Below are 22,500 nucleotides of genomic sequence, written 5' to 3'. Positions count from 1 at the left end.
TTTAATACACTACGGTAATTCAAAGTGCTTTACATAGAAAAGGAATTACAATAATCTCAACAGATGCATGAGAATAAATAACTAAATATAAATACGTGTTCTGCCGAGAGTCTCGTTTGAACATCAGGAATCTGTCGAGAGCCTCGTCACGCTTCATCTGAGTAATTCTCAGGGCTTTTGGCCTAGCCCAGATTACAGTCGAACACGAGGAGCTCTGCTTTTGATTTCTGATTTCTTTTCATGTTCGTCTCTCCACTAGCCTAAATGTAGGGCACACTTTACACTTCTGCACTATCCAGTGTGATTACAGAAGCAGAGTAGTGTGTAATTATGTTGTGGAACGGTCTATAATTACACACTATCACATTTGTAATTATGTCAGTCTGTAATATGGACAATGCAATGTTCAGCATTACTCTGTATTTTCCCCCAGTGTCCTTCATCCAGAACTGATCTGAGGTCAGCTTTGCTCTCTTCATCATCATAATGACAGACTGCAGCTTTAACTTTCTCTGATAGTTTCACTGAGGTCTGAACTAACTTCACTTTACTGAAGCGATTCCTCATCAAGTTCACACATTCTGTTTAACGGGGAGAGTCTTTGATAGGCCTTGCTGGAAAAACTGCTAAAACTAACCTATACTGGTTTAAACTGGTGTCCCAGCCTGGCCAAGGTGAAGAAGAACCGGTGGAATCCAGATGACGGGGTTTGCAGTCCTTTACTGCCCTCTAGTGTTTGATTGAGGTATTGCAATTATTGCACAACATCGGACGGCTGTAATTCAAGAAAATCCAACGCCTACATGGATTGATCAAAAAAAGTTTATTGTTATAAAAAACATACTTTAATGGACATTGCTGTGCTGAAACAATCAATCGTTACAAAACTTCCATGTTTTATACCTTCATTCATTCATTAACTGAAAATGTGCTAAATTCAATTCAGTTCAGTTCACATTTATGTGTATAGCGCTTTTCACAACACATATTGTTTCAAACCAGCTTTACAGAAAATGTATGTCTACTGTTATCTGCAATCAGAGGTCACTGTCAAAGTTATGGATTTCAGAGAATAGCTAATAATGTATTCATTTAAACAATGGATCAGTTTAAGGCAGAAACGATGAGCTCATTGAAGTCATGAATACATGTTTGTTAACAAATGATTAGGATATAGAAATGTTTAGCATTTGTGCGTGTTGATTCAGAGTTTGTGTCATGAAGTCTTCATAAGAGGCTGGAAAGAAACCTGTCATGGATCATATTATGGATTTAGTTTTAATGAATTAAACTGCTCATGAGCTGAAATAACCTGTTAAACATGAAAGTATTATGCCATCATTTTGCAGTAGAGTTCTTTCAAATTGAGTCAAGAACCTTTTTTTCTAACAGAAACTCTCGGTTTCTCTCTAATAGAGATGATATCTTTAGAAATCACGAGATAAGTTGTGTCGACACTACCAGCCTAAAGTTTCAGATCGGGAAGATTTTTAATGATTTTAAAAGAGTCTCTTCTGCTCACCAAGGCTGTGTTTATTTGATTAAAAATACATCAACAAAAAAAAACATTAATATTGTTAAATATTATGACAATTTAAAATAACTTTTCTATTTTAATATATTTTAAAAAGTGTAATTTATTCCTGTGATCAAAGCTGAATGTTCAGCATCATTACTCCAGTCTTCAGTGTCACATGATCCTTCACACATCACTCTAATATGAGGATTTGATGATCAGGAAACATTAATTATTAATATCAATGTAGAAAACTTTTTTTGTGTACAAGATTATTTGATGAATATAAAGTTCAAAAGAACAGCATTTATTTGAAATAGAATCTCGTCACATTATAAATGTCTTTACTGTAACTTTTGATCACTTTTGATTTTTGATTGAATTAATCCTTGAGTAAAAGTATTGATTTCTTTTATTTCTTTCCTCCAAAAACTTAAATAAAAATACTTACTGATCCCAAACTTTTGAAGGGTAGTGTTTAATGTTACAAAAGCTTCTATTTCAGATAAATGCTGTTCTATTGAACTTTATATTCATCAAAGCATCCTCAAATAAAAATAAAAATAACTGTTTTCAACACTGATAATAATCATAAATGTTTCTTGATCATCAAATCATCATATTAGAGTGATGTGTGAAGGATCATGTGACACTGAAGACTGGAGTAATGATGCTGAAAATTCAGCTTTGATCACAGGAATAAATTACACTTTACTGTATATTCACATAGAGAACAGATGATTTACACTGGAATAATATTTCACTGTTTTACTGTTTTTTTTTAATAAATGCAGCCTTGGTGAGCAGAAGAGACTTCTTAATTAAAAATCGTAAGTGTGTTCCTCTTCTCACTCTCTCCAGGCGAGTCCCAGTGTGTGCGCTATGAAGGAGAAGACGTGTGTGTCCTCCAGGATGGCTTTAGCGGTGGGTTTGCCGGACCCGTGTCCGCTGCGTGTGTCGACTCGCACCATCAGTGGCTGTTTCTGAGCCGGGCTTCGGCCCACGCCGTGCTGGAGAGCCGCCGCGTACTTCAGTGTGTGTAGAGGAACCACGCGGTCATCGTGATCCGCCGTCAGCAACAGCATCGCGGGATACGGGCCGCCGGCTCCAGGAGCCTGAGGGAGGTTGTGGAGAGGAGAGTACCTGTGCCGGAAACATCACACTCATGTTAAGTATTCAAAGAAACTGGCCAGAACACATTCAAAGTTTCTGTTGCGATGGAAGTGAATCAATCAAAACTAACTTTATCTGGACCATAACTTTATTCTAGATCTGCTGTAAAGCCCAAACACTCTCTGTTACTGTAATCTCCTGTTATCACTGTAAAGCTGCTGTGGAACATCTGTATTGTTAAAGCGCTGTATAAATGACGGAGACTTGACTTGACTATTATTTTATTTGTTTTATTTTACAACTACTTGTTGGTTATAGTGTTATAGATGTCCAGAAGACCGGAAGCCCTACTTGATGAGCCACTGAAACTGCTCCGGATCGTCCGCACAGCCGTAGTCGGTGGTCCAGGCGTGACCGATGGTGAACCTGTGAAACTTGAGCATGTCCATGACCCCGACCTCAGCGACGGCACAGCCGAAGAGATCGGGCCGCTGGTTCACACACGCGCCTGGAACACACACACAGAGGAAAACACACATCACTCTTCTCCCACTGTACAGGCCGCTGGTTCACACACTCCTGAAACACAAACAGCACACGGCCCGCTGGTTCACACACACACACTCCTGAAACACAAACAGCACACGGGCCGCTGGTTCACACACACACTCCTGAAACACAAACAGCACACGGGCCGCTGGTTCACACACACACTCCTGAAACACAAACAGCACACGGGCCGCTGGTTCACACACACACACACACTCCTGAAACACAAACAGCACACGGGCCGCTGATTCACACACACACACACTCCTGAAACACAAACAGCACACGGGCCGCTGGTTCACACACACACTCCTGAAACACAAACAGCACACGGGCCGCTGGTTCACACACACACACACACACACACACACACACACACACTCCTGAAACACAAACAGCACAGATCACTCTTCTCCCACTGTATGAAATGGCCAAACACACTCCGCGTTTACCAGAATTTACCGCATTTACACTGACTCACACACCTGCACTTAAATGAGTGGGCTTCACTGTGTGGATTACTCAGATAGAACAGCCCGATTTGACACACCTCACATCTTTAAAGGCCACGTTTCTATACTGTGACTAAACGCCTGGATCGGCACACACACACTAACCTAGCTAACACATTCACAGTAAAGAGGATTTTTCTAATTCTTAGTAATTTATTCACCGCCACTGTTTTCAAACCGGTGCACCGCCTACACACACACACATCTTGTTCTGATTGTCTCCTCACATACACACACTCACTCACTTACTCACTCACACACTAGTAACCCACAACCAGGCGTAGGTGGAAGCAGCAGATTTTTTGACTCTGAATTTTGGGGGAAAATTTGCGAAATTTTTGCGGAATGAAATTTGTTAGTTGTTAAACTGAGCTGAACACTGAATACCGAAACTGTTACTTGTGAAAACCCTGAATGCCCAAATGTAGTGCCTTTCTGTTTTCCTGCATTTGCTACATCACCCATATACTCAATAACCACACAATCCCCATACGCCCAATAACCACACGATCCCCATACGCTGAATAACCACACAATCCCCATACGCCCAATAACCACACGATCCCCATACGCCCAATAACCACACGATCCCCATACGCCCAATAACCACACGATCCCCATACACTCAATAACCACACGATCCCCATACGCCCAATAACCACACGATCCCCATACGCCGAATAACCACACGATCCCCATACGCCCAATAACCACACGATCCCCATACACTCAATAACCACACGATCCCCATACACTCAATAACCACACGATCCCCATACACTCAATAACCACACAATCCCCATACACTCAATAACCACACGATCCCCATACACTCAATAACCACACGATCCCCATACGCCCAATAACCACACGATCCCCATACACTCAATAACCACACGATCCCCATACGCCCAATAACCACACGATCCCCATACGCCCAATAACCACACGATCCCCATACGCCCAATAACCACACGATCCCCATACACTCAATAACCACACGATCCCCATACACTCAATAACCACACGATCCCCATACACTCCCCATATACCCAATAACCACACGATCCCCATACACTCAATAACCACACGATCCCCATATACCCAATAACCACACGATCCCCATACACTCAATAACCACACGATCCCCATATACCCAATAACCACACGATCCCCATATACCCAATAACCACACGATCCCCATACACTCAATAACCACACGATCCCCATATACCCAATAACCACACGATCCCCATATACCCAATAACAACACGATCCCCATATACCCAATAACCACACGATCCCCATACACTCAATAACCACACGATCCCCATACACTCAATAACCACACGATCCCCATACACTCAATAACCACACGATCCCCATACACTCAATAACCACACGATCCCCATACACTCAATAACCACACGATCCCCATACACTCAATAACCACACGATCCCCATACGCCCAATAACCACACGATCCCCATACGCCCAATAACCACACGATCCCCATACACTCAATAACCACACGATCCCCATACGCCCAATAACCACACGATCCCCATACGCCCAATAACCACACGATCCCCATACGCCCAATAACCACACGATCCCCATACACTCAATAACCACACGATCCCCATACACTCAATAACCACACGATCCCCATACACTCCCCATATACCCAATAACCACACGATCCCCATACACTCAATAACCACACGATCCCCATATACCCGATAACCACACGATCCCCATACACTCAATAACCACACGATCCCCATATACCCAATAACCACACGATCCCCATATACTCAATAACCACACGATCCCCATATACCCAATAACCACACGATCCCCATATACCCAATAACCACACGATCCCCATATACTCAATAACCACACAGACTCGGTCATGTCTCTCTCTCTCTCTCTCTCTCTCTCTCTCTCTCTCTGCTTTGAATAAGACAGAGATTGAAACAGTATTTGCTCTGGCAGCTTCTGCTCATCTAACGACGGCGACTCCTGCTAAATCTGCTGTTTAATGAGAGTGAAGAGTGAGCAGCTCTGAGTGTTAATGTCATGTTTACTCAGCAGAAGAGCTCGCTGTGAGTAACGGCACACAACACACACACACACACCATTAGATCCGCACAGCTGCACAGCCATACGTCTCCATTACAGCACGACTCTGATTTAACCATGTGCGAAGAAGACGAGTGTGTGAGGCTGTCGAGTCGGATCGGTTGTGTTCTTCATTAGCTGGAGATGATTGTGTCCAGGTTTGAAATTAACTTTTCCACTCACCGGCCAATTTGGCTACTAAAGTTACTGGCCATTCAGAACTTCAACTAGCTAAAAATGAGAAAGATTAAAAAAAGAAATAAACCAGATTAACTACGTTACAGCTTGTGACAGCTTGCTTGCTTATATATATATAGCTGTGACATAGTTAATGTGGTTTATTTCTCTTTTTTTCTTCTTATTTTTATATATATATATATATATTATAAAATTTGGATTTCATACATTCATTTCTTATTCAAACAAAATCCTGTCATCCAGCATCTCCTCCCTTCTTCTTTCATTCTCATCCTTTTCACCATAAATGTGTTTTAGTTGGACAGATCAATACAGTACAAAGAACATCAAAAAATGTAGATGTTGGAAAATAACAATGTCTTTTCTGTTCACCAAATGCTTTTTAATCTTCGCTATTGCTTCAGTGCAAATGAACAAGCGCGCCGTTGTTTGTTGTGTATTGACGTGTGTGTTCATGTATTGATAGATGTGAAAGATATGAGCAGATTCTGTGCAATGCGCTGTATTTAATATATCATGATGACTCATACGTTTTTGCGCTAGAATCTGTGCAGATTTGGCTTACACAAACTTCCCCAGCAAAGCGAGTAAACGTAATAAGTAACGCCTAATTGCCTCGTGATTTGACAGCGTTTCTCGCCACAGCTGATTTTAACCCACATGTGGCGAGTGTTTATTTCTAACCCTGACTGTGTGTTTCCTCACACTCACCCACGAGAAGGCCACCGTTCGAGGCTCCGTTGATGGTGATCCGGTCGGCTCTGGTGAATCCCTCTCGGATCAGGTACTCGGCTGCACACTGGAAGTCATCGAAACAGTTCTGCTTGTTCCCAAGAGTGCCAGCTGAAATCAAAAGCCTTTCTTTAAAGCCTTCCGGAGGTCAAAGATGCACATGGGAGAGGGGGGTGGGGTAAACTGTGCCACTTCTACTGAAGTTGTCATGAGGTCATATTAGACTGTATTTAAATGTCCCGTATGAACTGCGAGTTGAAGTGTGTGTGAGATACAGGCTTAGAAATATGATTTCTCAAAAAATGAAAGATGAGTTATTTGCAAATATGTGGAAAAATATTTCATGTTTAAATTTGAAATAAAAAATACACACTGCAAAAATGATGCTCTTCCTCAGTGTTTCTGTCTTGTTTTCCAGCACAAATATCTCAACATTCTTAAATCAAGAGACATTTACTGGAGAAGCAAATATAAACTGAAAATAAAAATAGCTGAAGATATTAAGTCTTGTTTTCTGAAGAAGAAGGAAATGCGAGTTTGTGCTTATTAAAACAAGAATACATATCTGTCAGCTGAGTCAGAAAAAGAGAAAAGAGAGAAAACAAGATGATTTTTCAGAACCACAAACTCGCTTCATTTTCTTTTCTTCAGAAAACAACACTTAATATCTTCAGTAATTTCGCTTCTCCAGTAATATGGGTTAGAATTAGATGATATCTTGATAACAAGACAAATATACAGAGGAAGAAAGAAACTTTTTGCAGAGTAATACTTACTCAAAAATGTAACCAGAAAAGGTTAATGGTATTTGATTGTAGTGAATTTAGTTTTTTCGTTTTTAAATATATAAACAAAATAATTAGAGTGAATAAAATCTTGATGCAAGGAAAAGGTTTGTAGTCTTCAATATTACCACATTTAAATGTCTTAATTAAGATATGAATATGATGGTTTTTTTTTTTTTTTTTTAATATATGGTCATATGAAAACAATTGAGTGTTTAAACTTTTAAGATGTTATAATTTTACTTTTAGGTGAGCACTGCAGGACACAGTTCACTACTTCTATTCTTTTTTTAAATATTTAATTGTTATTGTAATGTTATAGAGCAAGTTCTGACATTTTGGTTTCAAACAGTCATTCTGTACTTCAGTCCTACAGAGGAGCAGATTGTCAGATAAGTGACTCAGATACACTCTTCACACACTCTTCACACACTCTTCACACACTTTGAAAGCTGGTATTAAGTTCACTTTCAGTCATCAGAAACCTTCTGAGAGTTTCACTTCAATCCCTCAGATCCAGCTCAAGATCCACCACAGCTGTCATTCAACTTTTATTTGTTTGTTTGTTAGTTTATTAATTATATATGTATATATTTTTATTATATTTATTTATTTATTTAATATATTATTTATATGTTTATTTGTAATTATTGTTTTTATTTATTAATATTTTATTTATATGTTTATTTGTTATTATTGTATTTATTTATGAATATGTATTATATGTTTATTTTTAATTTATAAATGTATTAGTTTATTTTTTATTACTTACATATGTTTATTATTTATATTGTTATTTTTTGTTTTTATTAATTTCTAATTGATGTATTTGTTTGAAGCGGACATTGAACACACACCTTTGTGCCAGGTTTGCCCGTACTCTCCTCCTCCTCGGATGTTTGCCACGGCCAGGATCCCACCCAGGTGTCTTATGAACATCAGGTATGCAGAACTGCACACACACACACACACACACACACACACACACACAAATATTGTGCTATTTTTGTGTATTTGTATACTTTAGTCAAACACACACAGAGATCTTCACACTGACTTGTAGTGTGGCTGGATTGAGTTCTCGAATCCTCCGTATCCGTACAGGAACACCGGATGAGATCCGTCTCTCTCGATGCCGCGCGCGTGAACCAGGAACATCGGGATCTGTGTGCCGTCTTTACTGGGGTAAAACACCTGCAACACACACACACACACACACAAACACATTCAGCTGTGTATTATTACACTACCGCTCAAACGTTCACAATAATTAGAGAATATACACACACACACAGATACATGATATGCCATGATACATTTTATTTTATTTTTCAGGATTCTTTGATGAATAGAAAGTAAAAAACAGTATTTATTTGAAATATTGAAATATAATCTTTTGTAACATTATAAATGTATTTAGTGTCTCTTCTGATCAATTTAATGCATCCTTGTTAAACTTAGTAATAATTATAAATGTTTCTTGATCATCAGATCCTCATATTAGAGTGATGTGTGAAGGATCATGTGACACTGAAGACTGGAGTAATGATGCTGAACATTCAGCTTTGATTACAGGAATAAATGACACTTTACTGTATATTCACATAGAGAACAGATGATTTACACTGGAATAATATTTCACTGTTTTTGATCAAATAAATGCAGCTTTGGTGAGCAGAAGAGACTCTTGACAGGTGGTGTATTATAGAGTATATCTGAGTTGTTCGGGACGGACCTGAGTGGTCTGGTAGTCGCTGGACTGGACTCCCTTCACCTCCACCTGCCGGAACACCGTGGGCTCGGGGTCGGCCCGACTCAGGTCACAGTGGTAGATTATGCCTGAGCGATTACATACACACAATAAACACACTTTTCTCACTCCAGAAATCCATGTGAACTACTGTTATTACTATAGCGATGCACTGATATGAACATTTTGGCAGATACCGATAATTCTTTATATTTGAAAGCCGATAACCGATATATTGGCCAATAAATCTAAATCAAAGTTTTTAAATCATTTTTGAGAGCCTGATTTAAAAAACAAAAGTCTCACCATTATCCATGTCCCAAACACACAATCATGATGTTCTTCTTATTATAAATGTATAGCCTATATGACAAATGTTGCACTTAACAGTCATTTTCTTTTTTGAAGTGATTCTACTCATATTTCAAGCAATTCAAACCCATCATGTTGAACAGCATCTGAAGCGTCTCAGCTGAAGGAAATAATGCATTATTTATCGGCTTTAATATATCGGCCAAAATGTTTTATTGAGCCAATAACGATAACATTAAAAATGATCATATATCAGCCGATATATCGTGCATCCCTAGTTTTCTCCGCTGCAGTAGTTTCCACATACTTTGTATATTTTGTACATGTTTTGATCATTTTAGTGCACTTTACCCGGTGTAGTGAACGAGGTGAACATGTAGTAGATGTTTAGTGCACTTTACCCGGTGTAGTGAACGAGGTGAACATGTAGTAGATGTGTTAGTGCACTTTACCCGGTGTAGTGAAGGAGGTGAACATGTAGTAGATGTGTTAGTGCACTTTACCCGGTGTAGTGAACGAGGTGAACATGTAGTAGATGTTTTAGTGCACTTTACCCGGTGTAGTGAACGAGGTGAACATGTAGAGGATGTGTTAGTGAACTTAACCCGGTGTAGTGAACGAGGTGAACATGTAAAGGATGTGTTAGTGCACTTTACCCGGTGTAGTGAACGAGGTGAACATGTAGTAGATGTGTTAGTGCACTTTACCCGGTGTAGTGAACGAGGTGAACATGTAGTAGATGTGTTAGTGCACTTTACCCGGTGTAGTGAACGAGGTGAACATGTAGTAGATGTTTTAGTGCACTTTACCCGGTGTAGTGAACGAGGTGAACATGTAGAGGATGTGTTAGTGCACTTTACCCGGTGTAGTGAACGAGGTGAACATGTAGTAGATGTTTTAGTGCACTTTACCCGGTGTAGTGAACGAGGTGAACTTGTAGAAGATGTTTTAGTGCACTTTACCCGGTGTAGTGAACGAGGTGAACTTGTAGTAGATGTGTTAGTGTACTTTACCCGGTGTAGTGAACGAGGTGAACTTGTAGTAGATGTTTTAGTGCACTTTACCCGGTGTAGTGAACAAGGTGAACTTGTAGAAGATGTGTTAGTGCACTTTACCCGGTGTAGTGAACGAGGTGAACTTGTAGAAGATGTGTTAGTGCACTTTACCCGGTGTAGTGAACGAGGTGAACATGTAGTAGATGTTTTAGTGCACTTTACCCGGTGTAGTGAACGAGGTGAACATGTAGTAGATGTGTTAGTGCACTTTACCCGGTGTAGTGAACGAGGTGAACATGTAGTAGATGTGTTAGTGCACTTTACCCGGTGTAGTGAACGAGGTGAACATGTAGTAGATGTGTTAGTGCACTTTACCCGGTGTAGTGAACGAGGTGAACATGTAGTAGATGTGTTAGTGCACTTTACCCGGTGTAGTGAACGAGGTGAACATGTAGAAGATGTGTTAGTGCACTTTACCCGGTGTAGTGAACGAGGTGAACTTGTAGAAGATGTGTTAGTGCACTTTACCCGGTGTAGTGAACGAGGTGAACATGTAGTAGATGTGTTAGTGCACTTTACCCGGTGTAGTGAACGAGGTGAACATGTAGTAGATGTGTTAGTGCACTTTACCCGGTGTAGTGAACGAGGTGAACATGTAGAAGATGTGTTAGTGCACTTTACCCGGTGTAGTGAACGAGGTGAACATGTAGAAGATGTGTTAGTGCACTTTACCCGGTGTAGTGAACGAGGTGAACATGTAGTAGATGTGTTAGTGCACTTTACCCGGTGTAGTGAACGAGGTGAACATGTAGTAGATGTGTTAGTGCACTTTACCCGGTGTAGTGAACGAGGTGAACTTGTAGTGGATGTGTTAGTGCACTTTACCCGGTGTAGTGAACGAGGTGAACATGTAGTAGATGTGTTAGTGCACTTAACCCGGTGTAGTGAACGAGGTGAACTTGTAGTGGATGTGTTAGTGCACTTAACCCGGTGTAGTGAACGAGGTGAACTTGTAGTAGATGTGTTAGTGCACTTTACCCGGTGTAGTGAACGAGGTGAACATGTAGTAGATGTGTTAGTGCACTTTACCCGGTGTAGTGAACGAGGTGAACATGTAGTAGATGTGTTAGTGCACTTTACCCGGTGTAGTGAACGAGGTGAACTTGTAGAAGATGTGTTAGTGCACTTTACCCGGTGTAGTGAACGAGGTGAACTTGTAGAAGATGTGTTAGTGCACTTTACCCGGTGTAGTGAACGAGGTGAACATGTAGTAGATGTGTTAGTGCACTTAACCCGGTGTAGTGAACGAGGTGAACTTGTAGTAGATGTGTTAGTGCACTTTACCCGGTGTAGTGAACGAGGTGAACATGTAGTAGATGTGTTAGTGCACTTAACCCGGTGTAGTGAACGAGGTGAACATGTAGTAGATGTGTTAGTGCACTTAACCCGGTGTAGTGAACGAGGTGAACATGTAGTAGATGTGTTAGTGCACTTTACCAGGTGTAGTGAACGAGGTGAACATGTAGTAGATGTGTTAGTGCACTTTACCCGGTGTAGTGAACGAGGTGAACATGTAGTAGATGTTTTAGTGCACTTAACCCGGTGTAGTGAACGAGGTGAACTTGTAGTAGATGTGTTAGTGCACTTAACCCGGTGTAGTGAACGAGGTGAACGTGTAGTAGATGTTTTAGTGCACTTAACCCGGTGTAGTGAACGAGGTGAACATGTAGTAGATGTTTTAGTGCACTTTACCCGGTGTAGTGAACGAGGTGAACATGTAGTAGATGTTTTAGTGCACTTAACCCGGTGTAGTGAATGAGGTGAACATGTAGTAGATGTGTTAGTGTACTTTACCCGGTGTAGTGAACGAGGTGAACTTGTAGAAGAAGTCAGCGTGTTTCTTCTTGCAGCTCAGACCGACGACAGTTCCCACATCTAACGGCAGGTCTCGGATCAGTTTCCCCGACTCTAGTTCATACAGCTGTAAGATGTCCTTCACGTCATGCACATAATTCACCAGCAGGAAGCGCTGGTTCACACACTCCACGAACCCTGCGCACCGGATACACACACACTGTCGTTCTGCAGCTCTTTCGTTTTTATTGGAAATGAGTTAATGATAGTGTGGGTGAAGAGGAAGCGTGTGTGTGTGTGTGTGTGTGTGTGTGTGTGTGTGTGTAGGCTTGTGACAGTTTCACACAAATATGTTGACTAATGCTAAATACTAAGAAAATAGTTTCCAAAATAATCTTTAACATGTCACTTTGTCACGTGTTTTATTAGTTTTAATTTGATATAATTTATTAATTATAGTTTCTGTTGGCCAGAATAATTCTTAAAAAATTGTTTTACCCTTTAATTAGTTGTGAATTGTATTTATTCCAGAGTAATAACAGGAAATGTTTAATAGATTTTGTAATGAAGAATAGAGAGTATGTGTCTTAACAGAAGTTTACCAAATAAAACTACCTTAATAAAAATATTCCGTGTAAAAACTGGCCTCTCCAAAAAGAAAAGAAAAGCAAAAGATTTTCCACATCATCATGTATCATCAAATCATCACACGACTGGTTCTTCACTGTGAATGTTGGCTAACACTTTACAAAAAGGTCTATTAGTTAACATTAGTTAACTCCCTTAGTTAACATTAACTAAAAACTAACAATACTTCAGCATTTATTAATCATAGTTAATAATTAATTTCAACATTTACTAATACATTGTTAAAATCAAAGCTTGTATTTGTTAACATTAGTTAATGCACTGTGAACTAACATGAACAATGAACAGCTGTATTTTTATTAACAAATATTAATAAATACTGTAACAAATGTATTGCTCATTGTTGGTTCATGTTAGTTAATGCATTTGTTAACTAATGAACCTTACTGTAAAGTGTTAGCAGCTGTCTAACATCAACCCCATGTTTCGACTACCTTTATCCTTATTTTTCTGGATATTTGTAGGGGTTCTCCAGATGTTCTCTTACCCAGGACGTCCTTCTCATGCTGGGGAATGAGTGTTTTCCAGTGCTCCTGCTCTGGTTTCTGCAGGTCTATGGTAATGAGGCGGTAACGAGGAGCCTCCAGGTTGGTGCGTAGAGTGAAGACAGTGCCCTCGTTGGTGATGTACGTGTACTGCGCTTCAAACGTGTCCACTAACTTCACCCACGGCAGCAAACCTTCAATAACAGCGTAATATATATCTTATAATATACTGTATATATATATACAGTGCCCTCCACAATTATTGGCACCCCTGTTTAAGATGTGGTCGTGGACTTCTAAAAATTCTCCTTTTTTTTTTAAACAACATAGAGCCCAAATGCAAAAAAAAGAGAAAAATCCAACCTTTCATTAAGTACATTAAGTACATTACTTTGGTGGTAAAAAAAAATCACACATATAGAAAAAAAAAACCTTGAAATCATGTGTCCCACAATTATTGGCACCCCTAACAATTCCGCTGAAAAATTTAATTGATTTTTTTTTTTATATATATTTTTCTGTAGTTGCTAAAGTTGGTCAGGGTATCTAGGAACTTTTAATTAGTAATTCATGACTTCCTGTTTCCCTGGGGTATAAATATGACGTGACACAGAGGCCTAATTCTCTTACCCATTTGTCAACATGGCAAAGACAAGAGAACACACCATTCAAGTAAGGCAGATGTGTGTCGACCTTCATAAGTCAGGCAATGGCTACAAGAAAATAGCCACTCGCCTTAACTTGCCCGTATCTACAGTCAGAGGAATCATTAAGATGTTTAAAACAACTGGAACAGTGACAAACAAGGCTGGAAGAGGTCCCAAGTTTATCTTGCCACAATGCACAGTGAGGAGGATGGTAAGAGAAGTAAAAAAAAAGTCCTAAGCTCACTGTCACAGAATTGCATCAAAGAGTGGCATCTTGGGGTCACAAAGTCTCCAAAACAACCATCAGACGCTCTCTACATGCCAACAAGCTGTTTGGGAGGCATGCAAGGAAAAAGCCTTTTCTCACTAACACACACAAACGTAAACGTCTGGAGTTTGCTAAGCGGCACTGGGACTTCAACTGGGATCGTGTGCTTTGGTCAGATGAGACTAAGATTGAGCTTTTTGGCAACAAACACTCTAAGTGGGTCTGGCGTAAAACAAAAGATGAGTATGCCGAAAAGCACCTCATGCCCACCATGAAGTATGGTGGAGGATCTGTGATGCTGTGGGCCTGTTTCTCTTCCAAAGGCCCTGGGAACCTTGTTAGGGTGCATGGCATTATGAACGCTTTGAACTACCAGGACATTTTAAATAAAAACCTGATGGCCTCTGCCAGAAAGCTGAAGATGGGTCATCATTGGGTCTTTCAGCAGGATAATGATCCAAAACATGTAGCAAAATCTACACAAAAATGGTTCAGCAGTCACAAACTCAAGGTCCTCCCATGGCCATCTCAGTCCCCAGACCTCAACCCAATCGAAAACCTGTGGGGCGAGCTAAAGAGGAGAGTGCATAAGAGAGGACCCAGGACACTGGATGATCTAGAAAGATTGTGCAAAGAAGAATGGTCAAAGATCCCTCTCTCTGTGTTCTCCAATCTTATGAAATGTTCTAGGAGGAGATTAAGTGCTGTCTTGTTGGCAAAAGGGGGTTGTACAAAGTATTAACATCAGGGGTGCCAATAATTGTGGGACACATGATTTCAAGGTTTTTTTTTCTTCTAAATGTGTGTTGTTGTTTTTTTACCACCAAAGTAATGTACTTAATGTACTTAATGAAAGGTTGGATTTTTCTCTTTTTTTGCATTTGGGCTCTATGATGTTTAAAAAAAAAGGAGAATTTTTAGAAGTCCACGACCACATCTTAAACAGGGGTGCCAATAATTGTGGAGGGCACTGTATACACATACATGCATAAATACATACATATATACATAACATACATACATACACACATACATACATGCATACATACACACAATCATAGATACATACACACAGCACACATACATGACCCAGTATTCTGACCTGTGACCCCAGTATTCTGACCTGTGACCCCAATATTCTGACCTGTGTCCCAGTATTCTGACCTGTGTCCCAGTATTCTGACCTGTGATCCCAGTATCCTGACCTGTCATCCCGGTATCCTGACCTGTGACCCCAGTATCCTGACCTGTGACCCCAGTATTCTGACCTGTGTCCCAGTATTCTGACCTGTGACCCCAGTATTCTGACCTGTGACCCCAGTATTCTGACCTGTGTCCCCAGTATTCTGACCTGTGACCCCAGTATTCTGACCTGTGTCCCCAGTATTCTGACCTGTGACCCCAGTATTCTGACCTGTGACCCCAGTATTCTGACCTGTGTCCCCAGTATTCTGACCTGTGTCCCCAGTATTCTGACCTGTGTCCCAGTATTCTGACCTGTGACCCCAGTATTCTGACCTGTGTCCCCAGTATTCTGACCTGTGACCTCAGTATTCTGACCTGTGTCCCAGTATTCTGACCTGTGACCCCAGTATTCTGACCTGTGACCCCAGTATTCCGACCTGTGTCCCAGTATTCTGACCCGTGACCCCAGTATTCTGACCTGTGACCCCAGTATTCTGACCTGTGTCCCAGTATTCTGACCTGTGACCCCAGTATTCTGACCTGTGTCCCAGTATTCTGACCTGTGACCCCAGTATTCTGACCTGTGACCCCAGTATTCTGACCTGTGACCCCAGTATTCTGACCTGTGTCCCAGTATTCTGACCTGTGACCCCAGTATTCTGACCTGTGACCCCAGTATTCTGACCTGTGTCCCAGTATTCTGACCTGTGACCTCAGTATTCTGACCTGTGTCCCAGTATTCTGACCTGTGACCCCAGTATTCTGACCTGTGACCCCAGTATTCTGACCTGTGATCCCAGTATTCTGACCTGTGATCCCAGTATTCTGACCTGTGTCCCAGTATTCTGACCTGTGATCCCAGTATTCTGACCTGTGTCCCAGTATTCTGACCTGTGATCCCAGTATTCTGACCTGTGATCCCAGTATTCTGACCTGTGTCCCAGTATTCTGACCTGTGACCTCAGTATTCTGACCTGTGATCCCAGTATTCTGACCTGTGTCCCAGTATTCTGACCTGTGATCCCAGTATTCTGACCTGTGACTCCAGTATTCTGACCTGTGACCCCAGTATTCTGACCTGTGTCCCAGTATTCTGACCTGTGACCCCAGTATTCTGACCTGTGTCCCAGTATTCTGACCCGTGACCCCAGTATTCTGACCTGTGACCCCAGTATTCTGACCTGTGTCCCAGTATTCTGACCTGTGACCTCAGTATTCTGACCTGTGTCCCAGTATTCTGACCTGTGACCCCAGTATTCTGACCTGTGACCCCAGTATTCTGACCTGTGTCCCAGTATTCTGACCTGTGACCCCAGTATTCTGACCTGTGACCCCAGTATTCTGACCTGTGTCCCAGTATTCTGACCTGTGACCTCAGTATTCTGACCTGTGTCCCAGTATTCTGACCTGTGACCCCAGTATTCTGACCTGTGACCTCAGTATTCTGACCTGTGTCCCAGTATTCTGACCTGTGACCCCAGTATTCTGACCTGTGACCCCAGTATTCTGACCTGTGTCCCAGTATTCTGACCCGTGACCCCAGTATTCTGACCTGTGACCCCAGTATTCTGACCTGTGTCCCAGTATTCTGACCTGTGACCCCAGTATTCTGACCTGTGACCCCAGTATTCTGACCTGTGTCCCAGTATTCTGACCTGTGTCCCAGTATTCTGACCTGTGACCCCAGTATTCTGACCTGTGTCCCAGTATTCTGACCTGTGACCTCAGTATTCTGACCTGTGTCCCAGTATTCTGACCTGTGACCCCAGTATTCTGACCTGTGACCCCAGTATTCTGACCTGTGACCCCAGTATTCTGACCTGTGATCCCAGTATTCTGACCTGTGTCCCAGTATTCTGACCTGTGATCCCAGTATTCTGACCTGTGTCCCAGTATTCTGACCTGTGATCCCAGTATTCTGACCTGTGATCCCAGTATTCTGACCTGTGTCCCAGTATTCTGACCTGTGACCCCAGTATTCTGACCTGTGACCCCAGTATTCTGACCTGTGTCCCAGTATTCTGACCTGTGACCTCAGTATTCTGACCTGTGTCCCAGTATTCTGACCTGTGACCCCAGTATTCTGACCTGTGACCCCAGTATTCTGACCTGTGATCCCAGTATTCTGACCTGTGATCCCAGTATTCTGACCTGTGATCCCAGTATTCTGACCTGTGATCCCAGTATTCTGACCTGTGATCCCAGTATTCTGACCTGTGATCCCAGTATTCTGACCTGTGTCCCAGTATTCTGACCTGTGATCCCAGTATTCTGACCTGTGACTCCAGTATTCTGACCTGTGACCCCAGTATTCTGACCTGTGATCCCAGTATTCTGACCTGTGTCCCAGTATTCTGACCTGTGACCCCAGTATTCTGACCTGTGTCCCAGTATTCTGACCTGTGTCCCAGTATTCTGACCTGTGACCCCAGTATTCTAACCTGTGTCCCAGTATTCTGACCTGTGACCTCAGTATTCTGACCTGTGACCACAGTATTCTGACCTGTGACCCCAGTATTCTAACCTGTGTCCCAGTATTCTGACCTGTGACCTCAGTATTCTGACCTGTGACCCCAGTATTCTGACCTGTGTCCCAGTATTCTGACCTGTGACCCCAGTATTCTGACCTGTGACCCCAGTATTCTGACCTGTGACCCCAGTATTCTGACCTGTGACCCCAGTATTCTGACCTGTGTCCCAGTATTCTGACCTGTGACCCCAGTATTCTGACCTGTGACCCCAGTATTCTGACCTGTGACCCCAGTATTCTGACCTGTGACCCCAGTATTCTGACCTGTGACCCCAGTATTCTGACCTGTGACCCCAGTATTCTGACCTGTGACCCCAATATTCTGACCTGTGATCCCAGTATTCTGACCTGTGACCCCAGTATTCTGACCTGTGACCTCAGTATTCTGACCTGTGACCCCAGTATTCTGACCTGTGACCCCAGTATTCTGACCTGTGTCCCAGTATTCTGACCTGTGACCCCAGTATTCTGACCTGTGACCCCAGTATTCTGACCTGTGTCCCAGTATTCTGACCTGTGACCCCAGTATTCTGACCTGTGACCCCAGTATTCTGACCTGTGACCCCAGTATTCTGACCTGTGACCCCAGTATTCTGACCTGTGTCCCAGTATTCTGACCTGTGACCCCAGTATTCTGACCTGTGATCCCGTTGGGAAGCTTGTTCAGGTCACAGTACCACAGACGGTTGACCGGCTCACAGCCCTCAGTGATGGACAGCACTGCAAACCTGCCGTCATCAGAGACCTAAACAGCAGCAACAAGAGCAAAGAGAATCACACGAAACAAGAGAACAGGTGTTGTGTGAAACGTGGGGGCAAGTTGCATCATGTAATCTTCCTCAATAGTGGGTTTTGTGTAAATTAGCAGTCCACTTACGGTAAGGCTACTGTGCCATTTTGGGTTTTCAGGAAATTCTGCCACCAGGACGTCTTCTGATTGGCTCGTGCCGATGACGTGGTAGTACAGTTTCTGGTTTAGGTTTGTTGTGGTCTCAGTGCCTAGGATGGAAATAACACAAGCCAACGTGAAGGGCTGTTTTTTACTGGCATATTGTAAAACAAAGTGTCTGGATTGTGAAAGGTGGGCGTTGCACATACTGTACCACACTGGAACCAGACCAACACAAAAAGTATTTTCTTCCTCAGTGTTTCTGTCTTGTTTTCCAGTACAAATACCTCAACATTCTTAAATCAAGATAGAAGCAAAATGACACAAGATAATAAAAGTGAGATTTTGCTTAAAACAAGAAAAAATCTCTGCTGACAAGGTAATAAAAATAATCTTGTTTCCCCTTTGAATGAAGTTTATTTTTCTGACTCCACAGACTGATATGTGTTCTTGTTTTAAGCTCAAACTCACTTCATTTTCATGATCTTGTTTCAGAAACCAAGACTTAATATGTTCAGTCATTTTGATTCTCCAGTAAATGTCTCTTTATTTAAGAATGTTGAGATATTTGTGACAGAAACACTGAGGAAGACAGTAATAACTTTGCAGTGTATACAGTCAAACCAAAAATTATTCAGACACCAGATATAATTTTGTAATATTTTGTTTACTAGTGTGATCAGGACACTATAGTTAATTTATGTGAGTGAGGAGAGCAAAATAAAGTAAACGACATATTATACCCAATAACTCTTCATCCAGCGACTACCAGTGACATTTATACACATTTGAGACCAAAACTGATTGGGACACTTTGAGCTGATCATGTTTTGCTGAAGTGTTTCTTCTTTAATTGCTAATGCTCTTTTTACACACAGACTGAACACAGTGAAGCATTGCTTGGTGAATGGTTGAGCTAAACTGGTATTATCTAATTGTGTAGTTAAATTTAACAGCTGACAGATATTCAACATAATTCATGTGTGAGACAGTCTAACAGAAGGACGGACAAAACCAGTCAAATATCAGCTGAGTTCATAACTCTGAGTTCTGCTCATATTATTTTACCATTTTCTAAACTATAGCGAATAAACTGTGATGATGTGAGGAATGTTGAAGGTGTGTGAGTGGATACATTTTGGTTTGACTGTAAGTGATGTCAGTGAAGAAGGAAAGCCGTGTAGTTATGTCTCCTTCATTTATACAGCGCTTTAACAATACACACTGTTTCACAGCAGCTTTACAGTGATAATAGGAGATTACAGTAACAGAGAGTGTTTAGGCTTTACAGCAGATCTAGAATAAAGTTATTGTCCAGATAAAGTTAGTTTTGATTGATTCACTTCCGTTGTAAAGATCATTAGTTATTAACTTAGGGGCCGCTAACACACACCGTTCTCACAGAAAACAGAAACTTTTAATGTGTTCTGGACGCTCATTTGCACGACGACAGTGTTTGGAGCTCGAGAACACAAACCTTGAAAGAGGATCAAGCATTTAAACATTTTGAAAAGCGTGATCATCTCTGCGCAAACTTCAAAATCGTGAATCTGTGAAAACGCTGACGGCGTGCACATGTGTATCACGTGTTCAGTCTATAGATACGCGTGTTTGAATATACATTTATAATGTCTGCAGGCGTATAGTCTTTCTTTACAAATTGACCTCAACATTTACTTGTCTGGCCTTAAAAATTCATAATACAGAATATGTTGTCGCTTCCGCGTATCAATGTGAACTGGGATCAGGTTTCATCTGTACAGAGGTGAAGAGGCCTTCACAGGGACTGAGCATCAGGACTGAACCAGCACTTGAAGACTGTTGTGTATATTGCCTAATCGTAGAGTCGTACCGTCAGCTTTGCCGTCCTGTCGAGGGTAGCAGTTGTAGAAGATTCCCTTGGCGTCGTGTGTCCAGGCCAGGCAACTGAACTTCACTCGCTCCAGAACATCGGGCAGATCGACCCGGTCGTCGGCCCTCAGGAACCGGATCGTCACCCAATCCGAGCCGGCGCTGCTCAGACCGTACGCAAAATACTCACATTCCTCGGACAGGCGACCCACTGCACACACACAACCCGAGAGGACACATGAGCAACAAGTTCAGATCCAGATATGATCATTTAAGTCAAAAGAGTTCTTTTATTTTTTTACCTCAGATTCCAGATTTTCAAATAGTTTATCCAAATATTGTCCTATCCTAACAAACCCTACATCAACGGAAAGCTTATTTATTCAGCTTCCAGATGATGTATAAATATCAATTTAAAAAAGTTGACCCATGTGACTGGTTTTGTGGTCACATTTCAGAGCAAAACTGTCAGTTTTAATAGTTTGATTGAAGCTTTTGCTATAAAATAAACCTCAGAGAGCAAGGAGTGGAAGATAAGAGTTCTTGTCAGTCCGGTTTACAGTCATGAAAATGTGTACATACACAGTTTAATTAATTTGATTCCATGTGTGAATGTGCAAACATTCCAGCTGTGTATTTTCCTGAAGATCCCTCAGGGCTCAGAACCGGTTCCTCAAACACTACAAGTGAGACTGCAGGAATTACCCATGAGGGAAAGTAGTCCAGTTTCACATAATATGCAAATAATCTGCTTTAATGTGTTTCTGCAGACAGAATATCAGATGGCCTGAAAACTACCATGTTGAAAGAGAAATGCATAAATGCAGAGATATACAGTCAGGCTGTGATTTGCATAATTCAATGCATCTCAGAAAAACTCCAGTTTTGTGTATGGAATGTTTTAAATGTCAGTTTTTTTTTTTTTATTAGTATAATTGCTTTTTGCATATTCATTTATTAATGTATTTACACAACCGTTCAAAAGTTTGGGGTCATTAGGGTTTTTTTGTTTCTTTTTATTTTAAAGAAATTAATACTTATATTCATCAAGGACTAAATTAATTAATTAAAAGTGACAGTAAAGACGTCAGAAAAGATTCTATGTAAAAAAAAATGCTGTTCTTTTGAAGTTTCTGTTCATCAAAGAATCCTGAAAAACCACAAAAATATGAACAGTTTCCAACACTGATAATAATCATAAATGTTTCTTGATCATCAGATCATCATATTAGAGTGATGTGTGAAGGATCATGTGACACTGAAGACTGGAGTAATGATGCTGAACATTCAGCTTTGATCACAGGAATAAATGACACTTTACTGTATATTCACATAGAGAACAGATGATTTACACTGGAATAATATTTCACTGTTTTTACTGTATTTTTGATCAAATAAATTCCAGCTTTCTCAGCCGAACCCAAACTTTTGAACATGAGTGCATTCATAGAAACCAAATTTATATAAGTCTATATTCTTTCATTTTAATTAGTATATTTTTATGAACTCAATTATTTAATAATCTGTTTTTATTTACAGAATAAAAATGCTTAA

General features: G+C 41.1%; 1 protein-coding gene across 2 annotated transcripts in view; it reads right to left on the bottom strand.

The window, feature by feature from the left end:
- Positions 1-808: 808 nt before the first annotated feature.
- Positions 809-22,500, bottom strand: part of LOC311299266 (prolyl endopeptidase) — a 28,339-nt gene continuing 6,647 nt past the window's right edge. Inside the window, exons 5-16 of one of the 2 annotated variants that reach the window (XM_084422750.1) lie at positions 20,948-21,157; positions 19,084-19,205; positions 18,846-18,951; positions 13,579-13,770; positions 12,444-12,641; positions 9,268-9,371; positions 8,590-8,726; positions 8,390-8,484; positions 6,727-6,858; positions 2,981-3,137; positions 2,331-2,659; positions 809-1,514 (exon numbers count right to left, since the gene is read on the bottom strand). In XM_084422750.1, coding sequence (XP_084278876.1) covers positions 2,365-2,659; positions 2,981-3,137; positions 6,727-6,858; positions 8,390-8,484; positions 8,590-8,726; positions 9,268-9,371; positions 12,444-12,641; positions 13,579-13,770; positions 18,846-18,951; positions 19,084-19,205; positions 20,948-21,157 — 1,748 coding nt within the window. In that variant the 3' untranslated portion in view covers positions 809-1,514; positions 2,331-2,364. Of the gene's footprint in view, positions 1,528-2,330; positions 2,660-2,980; positions 3,138-6,726; positions 6,859-8,389; positions 8,485-8,589; positions 8,727-9,267; positions 9,372-12,443; positions 12,642-13,578; positions 13,771-18,845; positions 18,952-19,083; positions 19,206-20,947; positions 21,158-22,500 lie in introns of both variants that reach the window. The other variant, XM_084422749.1, reaches the window with a different exon arrangement.

Source organism: Rutilus rutilus (genome assembly GCF_951802725.1).
Source record: "Rutilus rutilus genome assembly, chromosome: 11".
In the NCBI taxonomy this organism is placed as follows: domain Eukaryota; kingdom Metazoa; phylum Chordata; class Actinopteri; order Cypriniformes; family Leuciscidae; genus Rutilus; species Rutilus rutilus.
The sequence above is the reverse complement of the archived record's forward strand: the minus strand, read 5'-3'. Positions and strand labels throughout refer to the sequence as shown.